The sequence below is a fragment of the Schistocerca americana genome, chromosome 5 (assembly GCF_021461395.2).
Source record: "Schistocerca americana isolate TAMUIC-IGC-003095 chromosome 5, iqSchAmer2.1, whole genome shotgun sequence".
Taxonomy (NCBI): Eukaryota; Metazoa; Arthropoda; class Insecta; order Orthoptera; family Acrididae; genus Schistocerca; species Schistocerca americana.
This window is the reverse complement of record NC_060123.1, coordinates 672,120,882-672,139,823: the sequence shown is the minus strand read 5'-3', so window position 1 is coordinate 672,139,823 and position 18,942 is coordinate 672,120,882. Positions and strand designations below refer to the sequence as shown.

General features: G+C 43.3%; 1 protein-coding gene across 1 annotated transcript in view; it reads left to right on the top strand.

Moving 5' to 3' along the window:
* LOC124616627 (peptidyl-alpha-hydroxyglycine alpha-amidating lyase 2-like) overlaps window positions 1–18,942 on the top strand; it is a 184,607-nt gene that overhangs the window by 152,343 nt on the left and 13,322 nt on the right. Inside the window, exon 6 of the mRNA XM_047144952.1 lies at window positions 15,795–15,904. Coding sequence (XP_047000908.1) covers window positions 15,795–15,904 — 110 coding nt within the window. The remainder of the gene's footprint in view (window positions 1–15,794; window positions 15,905–18,942) is intronic.

The following is an 18,942-nucleotide window of genomic DNA, read 5'->3' as shown; positions in this document are numbered from 1 at the left end:
AAAATAATCGCCATAACTGGTAATACATCCTTTCCACTGTCAGCCAAGACGGTCAATGCCTTCATGGAAAAATGTTTGCGGATGCCTATCGGTACGCATGCAACAGCATGCGTACCTCCTATGTTCCAAAACATCTCGCACTAAACGGGATTTTCCGATGCTCGTATCTCAGGTTCTGTTCGTGGTAAAAAGATAGCGTCAAGTGTTTTGGCTAGCCTTGGGCTAGATACCATCTGTACACGCAACAGAACGATCGTCTCAGAATCACTGGCCTACAGTACAGGAGCAAAGTAAGAATATTAGACAGTTCCTCCAGCATAGACAAATGCAGCAGATGGTTGGTTCTTTTTGCTTTTAGTGTGACCTATGGTGGGCTTGGTGGAATCTATGGAGGCATAACCGATTCCTCGGAAAACCCCAAGAAAGGTTGTTTTGTTTTTCTATATATTCGCCATCACCAGCAGACAAATACGCAGCGGAGCATTCCAGGATAACAATACACAGTCACTGCCCGAAATTTTTACGATATATTCCTAAGGCCCCCATCTCGAAGTATCTTGAAAATTTTCGTGACGTCTTTATCTATTTCAAAGATACAGTGGTTCGAAATTACCCTCCTCCTACACGTAAAATCTAAATAATAAATAATAGCAACATATTGCTAAAATTTTTAACATTGTGTCCTCTAGGCATTTAACTAAAGATCCATTACTTCGTTTTCAAAATTCTTTATCAGTTGTTGAGAAACACCCCAAAAACTTTCTTCTTTTCCTTTTTGGGTAGCAAAACCCAACCGCGAAACGATGCATAGTAAATGGCTGTAATTTTTACGGTGTATTCCTAACATCCAGATCTCGAACGACCTTGCAACTTTTCTTGTTTTCTTCATATCCTACGGGTAACTTACACTACGGGTAAAATACGCACGTAAAATCCGATGTGAGGCGAAAACGCAGTTTATAAAGTGACTTAGCACGAATAAATATGATTTAATGTGTTTTCGGTATCATCTGAGAATCCCATACTATGAAGTACATGGAATTTTTTTTGCACGTAAAATCCGATCTGATGTGTAAAATTAGTTTTGCGTTATTTCAGTTTCACATATGTAAACTGTCTAAATTCTTTTCATATGGATTGCATGCCGTACTGCTGCAGGGGAAAGAAGGGAAGCAGCGGAAAACTGCTCCTATCTCAGGGCAAAAAATATGAATCGTTCCGGTTTATTTAAAAGAGTCTGACTGCAAAGTGGGATATCAGCTGCCTCATTCTACCTTCATCAGCATCTTTAAAGTTTTTCCCAAAACTTTTGGCATGCAAACATATTTGCGTTTTTTTTAAGCTGAGAGGGAAAAATGAAGTGACAGTGGCAACTAGATGGAAGAACAACAAATGCTAGAACATAGTAGACAGTGGCTGTGTTATAAAAGGAGCGAAGGACACAATGGCATAGAGGGATATAGTGGCAGTAGAACGTAGTTGACATTGACAGAACAGTGCTAGGGAAAGCCTGAAGGAGACAGTGCCAGGGAGGGAGAGAGGGGGGGGGGTTGAAGAATAAAGAGAAGGAGAATATGGAAGTGGGTGAGAGCCAGTGATAATGAGAGACAGAGTATATGACAATGATGACAGCAGCAGTAAGAAGGAAGGAATGAAATATTAGGTAAGAGAGCAAGAGGGGTGACAGCGACAGTGAGAGGGGACTGTAGTAGTAGGACAGCATGAAGGGGACTGTGTCTGTGACACAGGAGACAACGACAATGAGTTGGGTTGAACGAATGAGTGAGAAAGGGCAACAGGGAATGGAAGAGTGTGAGCGACTTACAGCGATGGCGTAGTGAGTGAATTACAGTTAGTGGAGCTTGTGGGAGTTTGAGTTGAGTTGCATGCTGAAAAAAGCTTGAATATGTTCGCACGCCATAAGTTTTGGGGAAAATTTTAAAGGTGCTGAGGAAAGTAGAATGAGGCAGCTGGTAACTTAAATCTCAGTCACAGTCTTTTAAATAAACAGGAACATATTCAATTGTTTTGTGCTGCGATAGGAGAATTTTTCCGTTGGTGGGACCATAATTTTACCTAGGTGCGTACCTCTTCGTCCGAAGGAAATCGATGGCCATGAATGTCACATAGGGAGAGATCGGGACTGTATGCAGGATGTGTAAGGGCTTTCCAGCGGAACTTCTGCAGGATGAGAACTGGAACTGTTATAACTAGGCCCTTGCATGTGTGCCGTTAGAAAAGTTCTGGAAGACTTCGAGCATCCGCACAAACAGAAAATGTTTATAGTCAAAGCACTCGATTCTGCACTGGGGCAACACTTCGTGAAGGTTCCTCCCACTACTTCGTCCATACAGTGTATCCACATAACCTGGTTCATCATTGCAGCTCTCCTTCATGTTGCCAGTGACTTTCATCGTCTCCCCTATTACTGTCTTTATCCATACAAGCTCCGTCTTATTCCGCCCATCCTTTGTTCGATGTGCGACACCCGTTCATGAAACTTGTTCGCAGTGCTCTTGTGTCGTTTATTTATATGATATTGCCCTTCTTTGAATTTGAGAAGTGATCTGACGTCATGCGTAGCTGCTGACGGTATTGGAGCAGTCCGGCCCTCACTCCTGACCACTTCCATCGAATCTTTCACACCCTCCGAGAGTTTAGCAACTTCCCCTTTCAGACCGAGACTTTCTCCATCGCCAGTCAGTTTCAAGGCTTTGAATGTATCTTCTAATTCCTGAACAGCGACACGATTTCCCGCAACTCTTTCGTCTAGCGATCCTCCCTCCTCGGGATCTGCTCTACCGGTTTCTTTCATGACCTCCTCTTTATCTTTCTTGCAGTTCTCCTTCATCTCATCTGAATCGTACGGCTTGACTTCCTCGCGAATCTTCGTTTGCTCCGTTTCCATGGTACTTAATCGAGCCTCACACTGCTCGACACTGGTACCAAATTCAGCGATTAATTCTGAAATATTTCGCGGCGACCGCGCTGTAAGTTTTCAGCTCTTTCCACGATTCTCTCCCCCGTTTCACTACAGCCCTTCGCCGCTTCGCGACATTCCCTAGCGGTCTCGTGACATTCTTCTGCCGTCCCTACGATTTTGGTTTTTACGCCCTTATTCTGTTTCTGTATTACTTGTAACTCCTCATTTCAGCTTTCATTTATTTTACCCATCACGGCCATGAGACTTTTTAGTATCGCCGTTACTAATTCCCGCCCAACAGACTCATTAAACGGTACGTCTTGTCCAAACATTTGAATCTCTAAAGCGACGACAATCCTGCTGCGAATTTGAGAAATGTTGTTTGTATTTTTGTCATCGGCAAGGGAAGCTGCTTGGGAACGGTTTAAGTGTAACATGCACAAGCGTTGGTGAAATCTGGCTCTGGAGCTTCAAACAACATTTCGTGCTTGTAATTAGAATGAGTTGTTCCATGTTCTGTATCCACTTTAGAAAATGTGACTGTTCCACCCTCCATGGTCTCAAATCTTATATCTCGCGTTTCTTTTGCCACTGGTTCTTGTTGCACATGTAATTTATCCCTGCTAGAGCTCCTCTTGGGAGGAAGTGTGCGAAGCCATTTTCAGATCCTATAGTACACAGATTCACCCTTACAAAACGACACACAAAAATTAGTTAAGAGAATTTTCAAAGCTCAGAGCAATACCTAATATTTATTAACTACCAAAATACTCACAAAAATATTAAAGTTCCAAGGTTACTAACAAATGATTGCAAGCTAAATAAGATTCTCCCAGAAAACACGAAATATGATAACACTTGCACGATTTCCCCCAGGATAAACACTTCAAGACAATGCAGCTTAATCAGCGATGTTCCAGCAACGCCACTGGACACACATGGAACTGCCGGACAAAGAGATCTGGAATATATTCATTAATCAAACATTCTGTTGTACCTGCCCGCTAATCAACCTTGCCGTTGGTGGGGACGCTTGCGTGCCTCAGCGATACAGATAGCCGTACCGTAGGTGCAACCACAACGGAGGGGTATCTGTTGAGAGGCCAGACAAACGTGTGGTTCCTGAAGAGGGGCAGCAGCCTTTTCAGTAGTTGCAAGGGCAACAGTCTGAATGATTGACTGATCTGGCCTTGTATTACTAACCAAAACGGCCTTGCTGTGCTGGTACTGCGAACGGCTGAAAGCAAGGGGAAACTACGGCCGTAATTTTTCCCGAGGCCATGCAGCTTTACTGTATGGTTAAATGATGATGGCGTCCTCTTGGGTAATATATTCCGGAGGTAAAATAGTCCCCCATTCGGATCTCCGGGCGGGGACTACTCAGGAGGATGTCGTTATCAGGAGAAAGAAAACTGGCGTTCTACGGATCGGAGCGTGGAATGTCAGATCCCTTAATAGGGCAGGTAGGTTTTTTTTCTTGTCATCAGTCTACTGATTGGTTTGATGCGGCCCGCCACGAATTCCTTTCCTGTGCTAACCTCTTCATCTCAGAGTACCACTTGCAACCTACGTCCTCAATTATTTGCTTGACGTATTCCAATCTCTGTCTTCCTCTACAGTTTTTGCCCTCTACAGCTCCCTCTAGTACCATGGAAGTCATTCCCTCATGTCTTAGCAGATGTCCTATCATCCTGTCCCTTCTCCTTATCAGTGTTTTCCACATATTCCTTTCCTCTCCGATTCTGCGTAGAACCTCCTCATTCCTTACCTTATCAGTCCACCTAATTTTCAACATTCGTCTATAGCACCACATAAATGCTTCGATTCTCTTCTGTTCCGGTTTTCCCACAGTCCATGTTTCACTACCATACAATGCTGTACTCCAGACGTACATCCTCAGAAATTTCTTCCTCAAATTAAGGCCGGTATTTGATATTAGTAGACTTCTCTTGGCCAGAAATGCTTTTTTTGCCATAGCGAGTCTGCTTTTGATGTCCTCCTTGCTCCGTCCGTCATTGGTTATTTTACTGCCTAGGTAGCAGAATTCCTTAACTTCATTGACTTCGTGACCATCAATCCTGATGTTAAGTTTCTCGCTGTTCTCATTTCTACTACTTCTCATTACCTTTGTCTTTCTCCGATTTACTCTCAAACCATACTGTGTACTCATTAGACTGTTCATTCCGTTCAGCAGATCATTTAATTCTTCTTAACTTTCACTTAGGATAACAATGTCATCAGCGGATCGTATCATTGATATCATTTCACCTTGTATTTTAATTCCACTCCTGAACCTTTCTTTTATTTCTATCATTGCTTCCTCGATGTACAGATTGAAGAGTAGGGGCGAAAGGCTACAGCCTTGTCTTACACCCGTCTTAATACGAGCACTTCGTTCTTGATCGTCCACTCTTATTATTCCCTCTTGGTTGTTGTACATATTGTATATGACCCGTGTCTCCCTATAGCTTACGCCTACTTTTTTCAGAATCTCGAACAGCTTGCACCATTTTATATTGTCGAACGCTTTTTCCAGGTCGACAAATCCTATGAAAGTGTCTTGATTTTTTTTAGCCTTGCTTCCATTATTAGCCGTAACGTCAGAATTGCCTCTCTCCTCCCTTTACTTTTCCTAAAGCCAAACTGATCGTCACCTAGCGCATTCTCAATTTTCTTTTCCATTCTTCTGTATATTATTATTGCAAGCAGCTTCGATGCAGGAGCTGTTAAGCTGATTGTGCGATAATTCTCGCACTTGTCAGCTCTTGCCGTCTTCGGAATTGTGTGGATGATGCTTTTCCGAAAGTCAGATGGTATATCGCCAGACTCATATATTCTACACACCAACGTGAATAGTCGTTTTGTTGCCACTTCCCCCAAGGATTTTAGAAATTCTGATGGAATGTTATCTATCCCTTCTGCCTTATTTGACCGTAAGTCCTCCAAAGCTCTTTTAAATTCCGATTCTAAAACTGGATCCCCTATCTCTTCTAAATCGACTCCTGTTTCTTCTTCTATCACATCAGACAAATCTTCACCCTCATAGAGGCTTTCGATGTATTCTTTCCACCTATCTGCTCTCTCCTCTGCATTTAACAGTGGAATTCCCGTTGCACTCTTAATGTTACCATCGTTGCTTTTAATGTCACCAAAGGTTGTTTTGACTTTCCTGTATGCTGAGTCTGTCCTTCCGACAATCATATCTTTTTCGATGTCTTCACATTTTTCCTGCAGCCATTTCGTCTTAGCTTCCCTGCACTTCCTATTTATTTCATTCCTCAGTGACTTGTATTTCTGTATTCCTGATTTTCCCGGAACATGTTTGTACTTCCTCCTTTCATCAATCAACTGAAATATTTCTTCTGTTACCCATGGTTTCTTCGCAGCTACCTTCTTGGTACCTATGTTTTCCTTCCCAGCTTCTGTGATGGCCCTTTTTAGAGATGTCCATTCCTCTTCAACTGTACTGCCTACTGCGCTATTCCTTATTGCTATATCTATAGCGTTAGAGAACTTCAAACGTATCTCGTCATTCCTTAGTACTTCCGTATCCCACTTCTTTGCGTAGTGATTCTGCCTGACTAATGTCTTGAACTTCAGCCTACTCTTCATCACTACTATATTGTGATCTGAGTCTGTATCTGCTCCTGGGTACGCCTTACAATCCAGTATCTGATTTCGGAATCTCTGACTGACCATGATGTAATCTAATTGAAATCTTCCCGTATCTCCCGGCCTTTTCCAAGTACACCTCCTCCTCTTGTGATTCTTGAACAGGCTATTCGCAATTACTAGCTGAAACTTGTTACAGAACTCAATTAGTCTTTCTCCTCTTTCATTCCTTGGCCCAAGCCCACATTCTCCTGTAGCCTTTTCTTCTACTCCTTCCCCTACAACTGCATTCCAGTCGCCCATGACTATTAGATTTTCGTCCCCCTTTACATACTGCATTACCCATTCAATATCCTCATACACTATCTCAATCTGTTCATCTTCAGCTTGCGACGTCAGCATGTATACCTGAACTATCGTTGTCGGTGTTGGTCTGCTGTCGATTCTGATTAGAACAACCCGGTCACTGAACTGTTCACAGTAACACACCCTCTGCCCTACCTTCCTATTCGTAACGAATCCTACACCTGTTATACCATTTTCTGCTGCTGTTGATATTACCCGATACTCATCTGACCAGAAATCCTTGTCTTCCTTCCACTTCACTTCACTGACCCCTGCTATATCTAGATTGACCCTTTGCATTTCCCTTTTCAGATTTTCTAGTTTCCCTACCACGTTCAAGATTCTGACATTCCACGCCCCGACTCGTAGAACGTTATCCTTTCGTAGATTATTCAATCTTTTTCTCATGGTAACCTCCCCCTTGGCAGTCCCCTCCCGGAGATCCGAATGGGGGACTATTCCGGAATCTTTTGCCAATGGAGAGATCATCATGACACTTCTTCAAATACAGGCCACATGTCCTGTGGATACACGTTACGTGTCTTTAATGCACTGGTTTCCATTGCCTTCTGCATCCTCATGTCGTTGATCATTGCTGATTCTTCCGCCTTTAGGGGCAATTTCCCACCCCTAGGACAAGAGAGTGCCCTGAACCTCTATCCGCTCCTCCGCCCTCTTTAACAAGGCCGTTGGCAGAATGAGGCTGACTTCTTATGCCGGAAGTCTTCGGCCGCCAATGCTGATTATTTATCAAAATTTAGGCAGTGGCGAGGATCGAACCCGGGACCGAAGACGTTTTGATTAAGAATCAAAGACGCTACCCCCTTTAATTTTTTTTTAATCTCATTTTATTCGCTTTTGCTCGTCGCATCTACTTGGGGCGGACGTCGTAAGACACCGTTTTAATTTCTTTGTTCTACATCTACATTTATACACCCAGCGGTGTGTGGCGGAGGGCACTTTACGTGCCACTGTCATTACCTCCCTTTCCTGTTCCAGTCGCGTATGGTTCGCGGGAAGAACGACTGTCTGAAAGCCTCCTTGCGCGCTCTAGTCTCTCTAATTTTACATTCGTGATCTCCTCGGGAGGTATAAGTAGGGGGAAGCAATATATTCGATACCTCATCCAGAAACGCACCCTCTCGAAACCTGGCGAGCAAGCTACACCGCGATGCAGAGCGCCTCTCTTGCAGAGTCTGCCACTTGAGTTTGTTAAACATCTCCGTAACGCCATCACGGTTACCAAATAACCCTGTGACGAAACGCGCCGCTCTTCTTTGGATCTTCTCTATCTCCTCCGTCAACCCGATGCGGTACGGATCCCACACTGATGAGCAATACTCAAGTACAGGTCGAACTAGTATATTGTAAGCCACCTCCTTTGTTGATGGACTACATTTTCTAAGGACTCTCCCAATGAATCTCAACCTGGTACCCGCCTTACCAACAATTAATTTTATATGATCATTCCATTTCAAATCGTTCCGCACGCATACTCCCAGATATTTTACAGAAGTAACTGCTACCAGTGTTTGTTCCGCTATCATATAATCATACTATAAAGGATCCTTCTTTCTATGTATTCGCAATACATTACATTTGTCTATGTTAAGGGTCAGTTGCCACTCCCTGCACCAAGTGCTTATCCGCTGCAGATCTTCCTGCATTTCGCTACAATTTTCTAATGCTGCAACTTCTCTGTATACTACAGCATCATCCGCGAAAAGCCGCATGGGACTTCCGACACTATCTACTAGGTCATTTATATATATTGTGAAAAGCAATGGTCCCATAACACTCCCTTGTGGCACGCCAGAGGTTACTTTAACGTCTGTAGACGTCTCTCCATTGATAACAACATGCTGTGTTCTGTTTGCTAAAAACTCTTCAATCCAGCCACACAGCAGGTCTGATATTTCGTAAGCTCTTACTTTGTTTATCAGGCGACAGTGCGGAACTGTATCGAACGCCTTCCGGAAGTCAAGGAAAATAGCATCTACCTGGGAGCCTGTATCTAACATTTTCTGCGTCTCATGAACAAATAAAGCGAGTTGGGTCTCACACGATCGCTGTTTCCGGAATCCATGTTGATTCCTACATAGTAGATTCTGGGTTTCCAAAAACGACATGATACTCGAGCAAAAAACATGTTCTAAAATTCTACAACAGATCGACGTCGGAGATATAGGTCTATAGTTTTGCGCATCTGCTCGACGACCCTTCTTGAAGACTGGGACTACCTGTGCTCTTTTCCAATCATTTGGAACCTTCCGTTCCTCTAGAGACTTGCGGTACACGGCTGTTAGAAGGGGGGCAAGTTCTTTCGCGTACTCTGTGTAGAATCTAATTGGTATCCCGTCAGGTCCAGTGGACTTTCCTCTGTTGAGTGATTCCAGTTGCTTTTCTATTCCTTGGACACTTATTTCGATGTCAACCATTTTTTAGTGTGTGTGAGGATTTAGAGAAGGAACTGCAGTGCGGTCTTCCTCTGTGAAACAGCTTTGGAAAAAGGTGTTTAGTATTTCAGCTTTACGCGTCTCATCCTCTGTTTCAATGCCATCATCATCCTGGAGTGTCTGGATATGCTGTTTCGAGCCACTTACTGATTTATCGTAAGACCAGAATTTCCTAGGATTTTCTGCCAAGTCGGTACATAGAATTTTACTTTCGAATTCACTGAACGCTTCACGCATAGCCCTCCTTACGCTAACTTTGACATCGTTTAGCTTCTGTTTGTCTGAGAGGTTTTGGCTGCGTTTAAACTTAGAGTGAAGCTCTCTTTGCTTTCGCAGTAGTTTCCTAACTTTGTTGTTGTACCACGGTGGGTTTTTCCCGTCCCTCACAGTTTTACTCGGCACGTACCTGTCTAAAACGCGTTTTACGATTGCCTTGAACTTTTTCCATAAACACTCAACACTGTCAGTGTCGGAACAGAAATTTTCGTTTTGATCTGTTAGGTAGTCTGAAATCTGCCTTCTATTACTCTTGCTAAACAGATAAACCTTCCTCCCTTTTTTTATATTCCTACTAACTTCCTTATTCAGGGATGCTGCAACGGCCTTATGATCACTGATTCCCTGTTCTGTACATACAGAGTCGAAAAGTTCGGGTCTGTTTGTTATCAGTAGGTTCAAGATGTTATCTCCAAGAGTCGGTTCTCTGTTTAATTGCTCGAGGTAATTTTCGGATAGTGCACTCAGTATAATGTCACTCAATGCTCTGTCCCTACCACCCGTCCTAAACATCTGAGTGTCCCAGTCTATATCTGGTAAATTGAAATCTCCACCTAAGACTATAACATGCTGAGAAAATTTATGTGAAATGTATTCCGAATTTTCTCTCCGTTGTTCTGCCACTAATGCTGCTGAGTCGGTAAAAGGAGCCAATTATTAACCTAGAAGAATAATCACAGTTCAGTTTACGTGACATGTAAGGTCGGTTAATGATATCACATTGGTATCAAATATCACCACAATTCTACACAACGGGACCGCAGAAGCGTCTCAAGATAGGATGGTTGTCACAGTCCCTCTTGTAACCTCCACCCATAATAATTCACAGGAACTATCCACTTCTACTTCACTACAGGATAAGCTACTATTAACAGCGACGAACACTCCAGCACCGGTTGCATGCAATCTATCCTTTCTAAACACCGTCTGTACCTTTGTAAAAATTTCGGCAGAATTTATCTCTTGCTTCAGCCAGCTTTCTGTACCTATAACGATTTCAGCTTCGGTGCTTTCCATCAGCGCTTGAAGTTCCGGTACTTTACCAACGCAGCTTCGACAGTTGACAATTACAATACCGATTGCTGCTTGGTCCCCGCATGTCCTGACTTTGCCCCGCACCCGTTGAGGCTGTTGCCCTTTCTGTACTTGCCCAAGGCCATCTAACCTAAAAAACCGCCCAGCCCACGCCACACAACCCCTGCTACCCGTGTAGCCGCTTGTTGCGTGTAGTGGACTCCTGACCTATCCAGCGGAACCCGAAACCCCACCACCCTATGGCGCAAGTCGACGATGCTGCAGATGGTGAGCTCTGCTTTCATCCCGCTAGCGAGACTGGCAGTCTTCACCAAATCAGATAGCCGCCGGAAGCCAGAGAGGATTTCCTCGGATCCATAGTGACACACATCATTGGTGCCGACATGAGCGACCACCTGCAGATGGGTGCACCCTGTACCCTTCATGGCATCCGGAAGGACCCTTTCCACATCTGGAATGACTGCCCCCGGTATGCACACGGAGTGCACATTGGTTTTCTTCCCCTCTCTTGCTGCCATATCCCTAAGGGGCCCCATTACGCGCCTGACGTTGGAGCTCCCAACTACCAGTAAGCCCACCCTCTGCGACCGCCCGGATCTTGCAGACTGAGGGGCAACCTCTGGAACAGGACAAGCAGCCATGTCAGGCCGAAGATCAGTATCAGCCTGAGACAGAGCCTGAAACCGCTTCGTCAGACAAACTGGAGAGGCCTTCCGTTCAGCCCTCCGGAATGTCTTTCGCCCCCTGCCACACCTTGAGGCGACCTCCCACTCTACCACAGGTGAGGGATCAGCCTCAATGCGGGCAGTATCCCGGGCAACCACAGTCGTAGTCCGATCGGGGGATGCGTGGGACGAGCTGGCCGTCCCCGACAAACCCCCATCCGGACCCCCACAGTGATGCCCATTGGCAACAGCTTCAAGCTGTGTGACCGAAGCCAACACTGCCTGAAGCTGAGAGCGAAGGGATGCCAACTCAGCCTGCATCCGAACACAGCAGTTGCAGTCCCTATCCATGCTAAAAACTGTTGTGCAAAGAACGTCTGAACTAATCTACAGAGAGCGCAAACAAATGGACACAAAATTTAAACGGTTAATAAAATACAAGATTGCCTAATAAATGCAGTAATGCTGCTACTTGCGCACTGCTGACACACTGCTCGGCGGCGGAAGGAGACTACGCGATTTTACACTATTCAGGTACTAAAACGCGATGCTACAACTCTCAAATACTATAATACGCCCGAAATTTATGAATTAAACAAAAAAATTAAACAAAAAACCAAAAACACGCAAAGAAATTAAGAATTAAACTATGTACAAATGATCAACTCAGTTTTTTCATTACAGAGGGCAGCTAGCCCTCTGACCGAATACGCTGAGCTACCGTGCCGGCTAGGTTAGAAAATTTAAAAAGGGAAATGGGTAGGTTAAAGTTAGATATAGTGGGAATTAGTGAAGTTCGGTGGCAGGAGGAACAAGACTTCTGGTCAGGTGAATACAGGGTTATAAACACAAAATCAAATAGGGGTAATGCACGAGTAGGTTTAATAATGAATAGGAAAATAGGAATGCGGGTAAGCTACTACAAACACCATAGTGAACGCATTATTGTGGCAAACCTAGATACGAAGCCCACGCCTACTACAGTAGTACAAGTTTATAAGCCAACTACCTCTGTAAATGACGAAGAAATTGAAGAAATGTATGATGAGATAAAAGAAATTATTCAGATAGTGAAGGGAGATGAAAATTTAATAGTCATGGGTGACTGGAATTCGACAGTAGGAAAAGGGAGAGAAGGAAACGTAGTAGGTGAATATGGATTGGGGCTAAGAAATGAATGAGGAAGCCGCCTGGTAGAATTTTGCACAGAGCACAACTTAATCATAGCTAAAACGTGGTTCAAGAATCATAAAAGAAGGCTGTATACATGGAAGAAGCCTGGAGACACTGACAGGTTTCAGATAGATTATCTAATGGTAAGACAGAGATTTACGAACCAAGTTTTAAATTGTAAGACATTTCCGGGGGCAGATGTGGACTCTGACCACAATCTATTGGTTATGATATGTAGATTAAAACTGAAGAAACTGCAAAAACGTGGGAATTTAAGGAGATGGGACCTGGATAAACTGACTAAACCAGAGGTTGTACAGAGTTTCAGCATAAGGGAGAGCATAAGGGAACAATTAACAGGAATGGGGGAAATAAGTACATTAGAAGAAGAATGGGTAGTTCTGAGGGATGAAGTAGTGAAGGCAGTAGAGGATCAAGTATGTAAAAAGACGAGGGCTAGTAGAAATCCTTGGGTAACAGAAGATATATTGAATTTAAGTGATGAAAGGAGAAAATATAAAAATGCTGTAAATGAAGCAGGCAAAAAGGAATACAAACGTCTTAAAAATGACATCGACAGGAAGTGCAAAATGGCTAAGCAGGGATGACTAGAGGACAAATGTAAGGATATAGAGGCTTATCTCACTAGGGGTAAGATAGATACTGCCTACAGGAAAATTGAAGACACCTTTGGAGATAAGAGAACCACTTGCATGAACATCAAGAGCTCAGATGGAAACCCAGTTCTAAGCAAAGAAGGGAAAGCAGAAATGTGGAAGGAGTATATAGAGGGTCTATACAAGGGTGATGTACTTGAGGACAATATTATGGAAATGGAAGAGGATGTAGATGAAGATGAAATGGGAGATACGATACTGCTTGAAGAGTTTGACAGAGAACTTAATGACCTGAGTCGAAACAAGGCCCCGGGAGTAGACAACATTCCATTAGAAATACTGTCGGTCTTGGGAGAGCCAGTCCTGACAAATCTCTACCATCTGGTGAGCAAGATGTATGAAACAGGCGAAATACCCTCAGACTTCAAGAAGAATATAATAATTCCAATCCCAAAGAAAGCAGGTGTTGACAGATGTGAAATTACAGAACTATCAGTTTAATAAGTCACAGCTGCAAAATACTAACGCGAGTTCTTTACAGACGAATGGAAAAACTAGTAGAAACCGACCTCGGGGTAGATCAGTTTGGATTCCGTAGAAATGTTGGAACACGTGAGGCAATACTGACCCTACGACTTATCTTAGAAGCTAGATTAAGGAAGGGCAAACCTACATTTCTAGCAATTGTAGACTTAGAGAAAACTTTTGGCAATGTTGATTGAAATACTCTCTTTCAAATTCCGAAGGTGGCATGGGTAAAATACAGGGAGCGAAAGGCTATTTACAATTTGTACCGAAACCAGATGGCAGTTCTAAGAGTCGAGGGACATGAAAGGGAAGCAGTGGTTGGGAAAGGCGTGAGACAGGGTTGTAGCCTGTCCCCGATGTTATTCAATCTGTATATTGAGCAAGCAGTAAAGGAAACAAAAGAAAAATTCGGAGTAGGTATTAAAATTCATGGAGAAGAAGTAAAAACTTTGAGGTTCGCCGATGACATTGTAATTCTGTCAGAGACAGCAAAGGACTTGGAAGAGCAGTTGAACGGAATGGATAGTGTCTTCAAAGGAGGATATAAGTTGAACATCAACAAAAGCAAAACGAGGATAATGGAATGTAGTCGAATTAAGTCGGGTGATATGAGGGAATTAGAGTAGGAAATGAGACACTCAAAGTTGTAAAGGAGTTTTGCTATTTCGGGAGCAAAATAACTGATGACGGTCGAAGTAGAGAGGATATAAAATGTAGACTGGCAATAGCAAGGAAAGCGTTTCTGAAGAAGAGAAATTTGTTAACATCGAATATAGATTTAAGTGTCAGGAAGTCATTTTTGAAAGTATTTGTATGGAGTGTAGCCATGTATGGAAGTGAAACATGGACGATAAATAGTTTGGACAAGGAGAGAATAGAAGTTTTTGTAATGTGGTGCTACAGAAGAATGTGAAGATTAGTGGGTAGATCACATAACTAATGAGGAAGTATTGAACAGGATTTGGGAGAAGAGAAGTTTGTGGCACAACTTGACTAGAAGAAGGGATCGGTTGGTACAACATGTTCTGAGGCATCAAGGGATCACCAATTTAGTGTCGGAGGACAGCGTGGAGGGTAAAAATCGTAGAGGGAGACCAAGAGATGAATACACTAAGCAGATTCAGAAGGATGTAGGTTGCGGTAGGTACTGGGAGATGAAGAAGATTGCACAGGATAGAGTAGCATAGAGAGCTGCATCAAACCAGTCTCAGGACTGAAGGCCACAAGAACACAACAACAGGCTAGGGTCGCCATTTACAACTCTTCTACAGTTTATTAATACCGGTGAACGAGGAGGAAAGAAGGTATCTAAGTGAACAATCTTGGCAGCATTTTTATTATTTATAACATCTCTTGAGTCGTATGAAAGATCTGAATACGGTCAGATACACACAGTTTCTTGTGTTGTTGAAATCGTTAACACGAAGTGTTAGAGACTGTTCTGTCAATTGAGGGTAAAATATTAGTTTTATTACATCTAAGAGTTGAAGAATTGAATCGTACAATATTACACAGGATTTCTATATGAATTCGGGAAAAATATAATTATCAACCCAGTATCCTTATGGGACTATTTATGCATCACATCTTGATTCTCACGCGTGAAGCGATCCTGCCGGCAAATGGCTGGGACCGTTTCATTCAACTGCCAGCTTGCTAATTATTGGCTTGAAGTAGAGTAATACGTAACACATAAACTATTAAACACAGTATTCACAAGGTTTTCTCGACTGAAACGCTTTTTGAACGGAATACTTTCCCGTGTACATGACCATGTTGGACCTTGCAACAGTTTTCGTATTTGGAAAAACCTTACTTTTCCGGAGTAATATTTGTAATCTCGGAAAACGATGCAGTACACATACGGCGAATTCTGTCATATCAAAACAGAATAAGAAAACATGTTAAACTTGTATTACAAAGCGGAATAGTGACAATAGTTTGAAAAGTGTTTTCAACGTACAATACACTCCCCTACACATCTGCGGAACAAACAGGAAGAAACTAATACTTTTGAAGTCTGCATTCTAACATTAAATGCTAGTAATTTCCTGAAACAGTTAACATTTAACGTAGTCCTCTTGATTAAGAGAGAACTGCGCGCTCTCTATATCAACTATCTTTCCTTAGGTTGTTGTTAGCGACCGCATTGTGATGTTCGTAGGTGGTCTGCTGTACGCAGTGAATGGGCCGACCTCTCCGCGGATACCAGTCCGGGGCTTCACCTTGGATACGGACAACGAGTCCGTCGTCGACCGCTGGGGAGCAGAAGAGGTGAGCATCGCGCCTCTCAAAGCAATCAGCGCGCTGTTGGCAGAATCACCGTGGAGACAACACACTGCAAAGAACTGTTACCATGCTTTATTTATCAGTCCCAAAAATATAGCTGCTACCGTGAAATTAAGTGCTAGTCCTTCTTTACATGCACTGTCTGGCCACCTATTAGGAGCCATTAATACGAGGTACGTCCACCCTTCGCCTTTATGACAGCTTGAACTCTGTTGAGGACACTTTTAATGAGGCTCTGAATATCTGTGGGGGAAAGACAATCCATTTTTCCCCAAGAGCGGAAACCAGAGAATAATATTACACACCCGGTTCTGTAAAGAAGTCGACGTTCTGACTCAAACCAGAGGTGTTCCATTGGGTTCGTGTCGGGAACCTAGAGATGCCTGTCCATTTCAGGAATCTTATTGTCCAAAAACCATTGCCTCACATGTCCACAGGGTGCGCCGTCTTGCCGATATAGCCATCGAACTATTCCTCTACTTGACGCAGTACAGATTACTGTAAAATCCTTCCTCATTTATCATTTTGTTAAGCAGAGTAAGGAGACCACACCCTAATCATGGAAAACATTCCCATACGGTAATAGCACCTCCTCCATACATCACTATATATGGTAGCAGGTGACGTTTTCCAGGCCGTATACTGTCGGCTCTGCCTCTCGTGACATCTGATGGTCAGTCTTGCATTACTGTACATAAGGTGTATGGATTCTTGTTATCGGATAGTGATTCACGCTTCAAATGGTTCAAATGGCTCTGAGCACTATGGGACTTAACATCTGAGGTCATCAGTCCCCTAGAACTTAGAACTACTTAAACCTAACTAACCTAAGGACATCACACACATCCATGCCCAGGCAAGATTCGAACCTGGAGGTCGCGCGGTTCCAGACTGAAGCGCCTAGAACCGCCTCACCACACCGGCCGGCTGGCGCTTCAATGGGCCAACTTTTCCCAACGATGGATTGTAGAATTCTGAAGATTGGCCGTTTAGAAAACGCCCGCTACATGATGGCTTTTCCAACAAGGTAAAGAGGATGATGTCACTAGGAACCACGTCTGGAGAATACGTGGTTGATTGAAAATAGGATTGCCCAAAAAAGCAACAAGTGTGACTGTCCCCCGTGCAGAATGAGCTGTGGCATTGTTCACTCCCCAGAGAGCTCCCCAGGGCGTATCGTCTTGACAGCTTCCCGTAACACCGGAAGGAGATTTGGGCAGTGTCCTGCCGTGACGTTTTGTCCCTTATCAGCGTAGTTGGTAGCACAACGTCATGGCAGTCCCAAACAACACCCAGCATCGCCTCGCCCGACGATGTTTGGGTAATGGAGGCAGGTATTGCAGGACCCAAAGCAGCACTAAGGAATGAGTCGACCTAGCGCAACTTCGACGATACTGCAGCCACAGTATCCAGAAAGGTCAAGGAAGAATTCACGAGGCATCCAACCGCAAGTCATCATGCTGCCATCCACGCTAGACCAGATACTCTGCAGATGGAGAGAAAATAACTGAGGTCGAAATTGTGTCCCAAGAATCCATTGCGTTGGTGCAAGTGATCATGGAAGTGTGGACTTTCAGAAGCAAAAATGATGGGAGGAGTTACTTGCAATAGAGGAAACACTGCTGACGTGCTCTTTGACGCAAAAGGAATCCAGCAGACTATGGCTGTTGACAGAAGCTGTATGGGGGCGGATCCAGCAGCGGAGACAACCATCTACAAGTTAAATACACCAAAATAAATGAACAAACAGAGAACAGATGCTGTAGTATTTGTAGTAGATTAGTAGCCAGGCAATTGGTTAAAGGTTTAACTTAGTTTTGTAGTAGTAGAAGTAGTTTTAGTTTTATATTTAATAAAGTATCACAAATAAATAATTAATACATAATTTATTACTACCCAAGGAAATGGGATTTGTATGGCCTATTTTAGCTTTTCAGATAATAGGCTGTAATTACGAAGAATAAATAAATAAACACCACCCGATACCGTGTCAGCGTACCGAATAGTGGTGGTGTCTCGTAGCTTCTCAGTCTCCCCCACGGTAACTGTTCCTCTCCTCCGCGTGGTCAAAGAACAATATTGGGAGCCGCCCCTAAGCCGTAGTTTCAGACTGCGCACAGATAACCCTATTCCGATTACATTACCGAAAGAGATGCGCATTCCAATTACCCATCTACTGCCTCCTATCAGGTTTCTTGAAGCTATTCAGTAAAGTCTAAGGATTTCTGTTAAAAAGACTATCATGTCAATGTAACAACGTCAGCTTAAGCAAGAACAAATCGCTTTATTGCCACGTTAACAAATGCATGGAATACTGACTGGCAAAAACTTTGCAGTGGATCAGAAGGGGGTTGGGTATGTAGCCGCAATATTTTTATGATTTAACCAATAACATGAAATGTCTTATAGGTAGCAAGCAAAATCTGAAGTGTAATCTGAAAGTTTTGGAACGTTGCATCGATAGAGAACCGTAAGAAAACTGAATCACACAATATTAACGCCCCACAGTGATATTTTGTATTGTTTACTGCCTTCCGGTTTTCCATCATCTGACAACTTACGACTGAACAGAGTTCACAAAACATCGAAGCTTCTAACTGTACAAAGACAAGCTGTAATTTTCCAAACATGTGTGACGATAGTGCTGCTACACGAAAAACAAATTGCATGCGGTGTTTCAGTTTGACATGGGTACAAAACGAAAAATATCACGTTGATGTAGGGGAACATGACGTAAAATGGACATTCTAAGGGACACTTAATTTTCACCAAACATGGTAACTGAAATACACTACTGGCCGATAAAATTCCTACATCAAGTAGAAATGCAGATGATAAACGGGTATTCATTGGACAGATATATTATACTAGAACTGACAAGTGATTACATTTTCACGCAATTTGGGTGCATAGATCCTGAGAAATCAGTACCCAGATCAACCACCTCTGGCCGTAATAACGGAATAATACGTCTGGCCATTGAGTCAAACAGAGCTCGGATGGCATGTACAGGTACAGCTGCC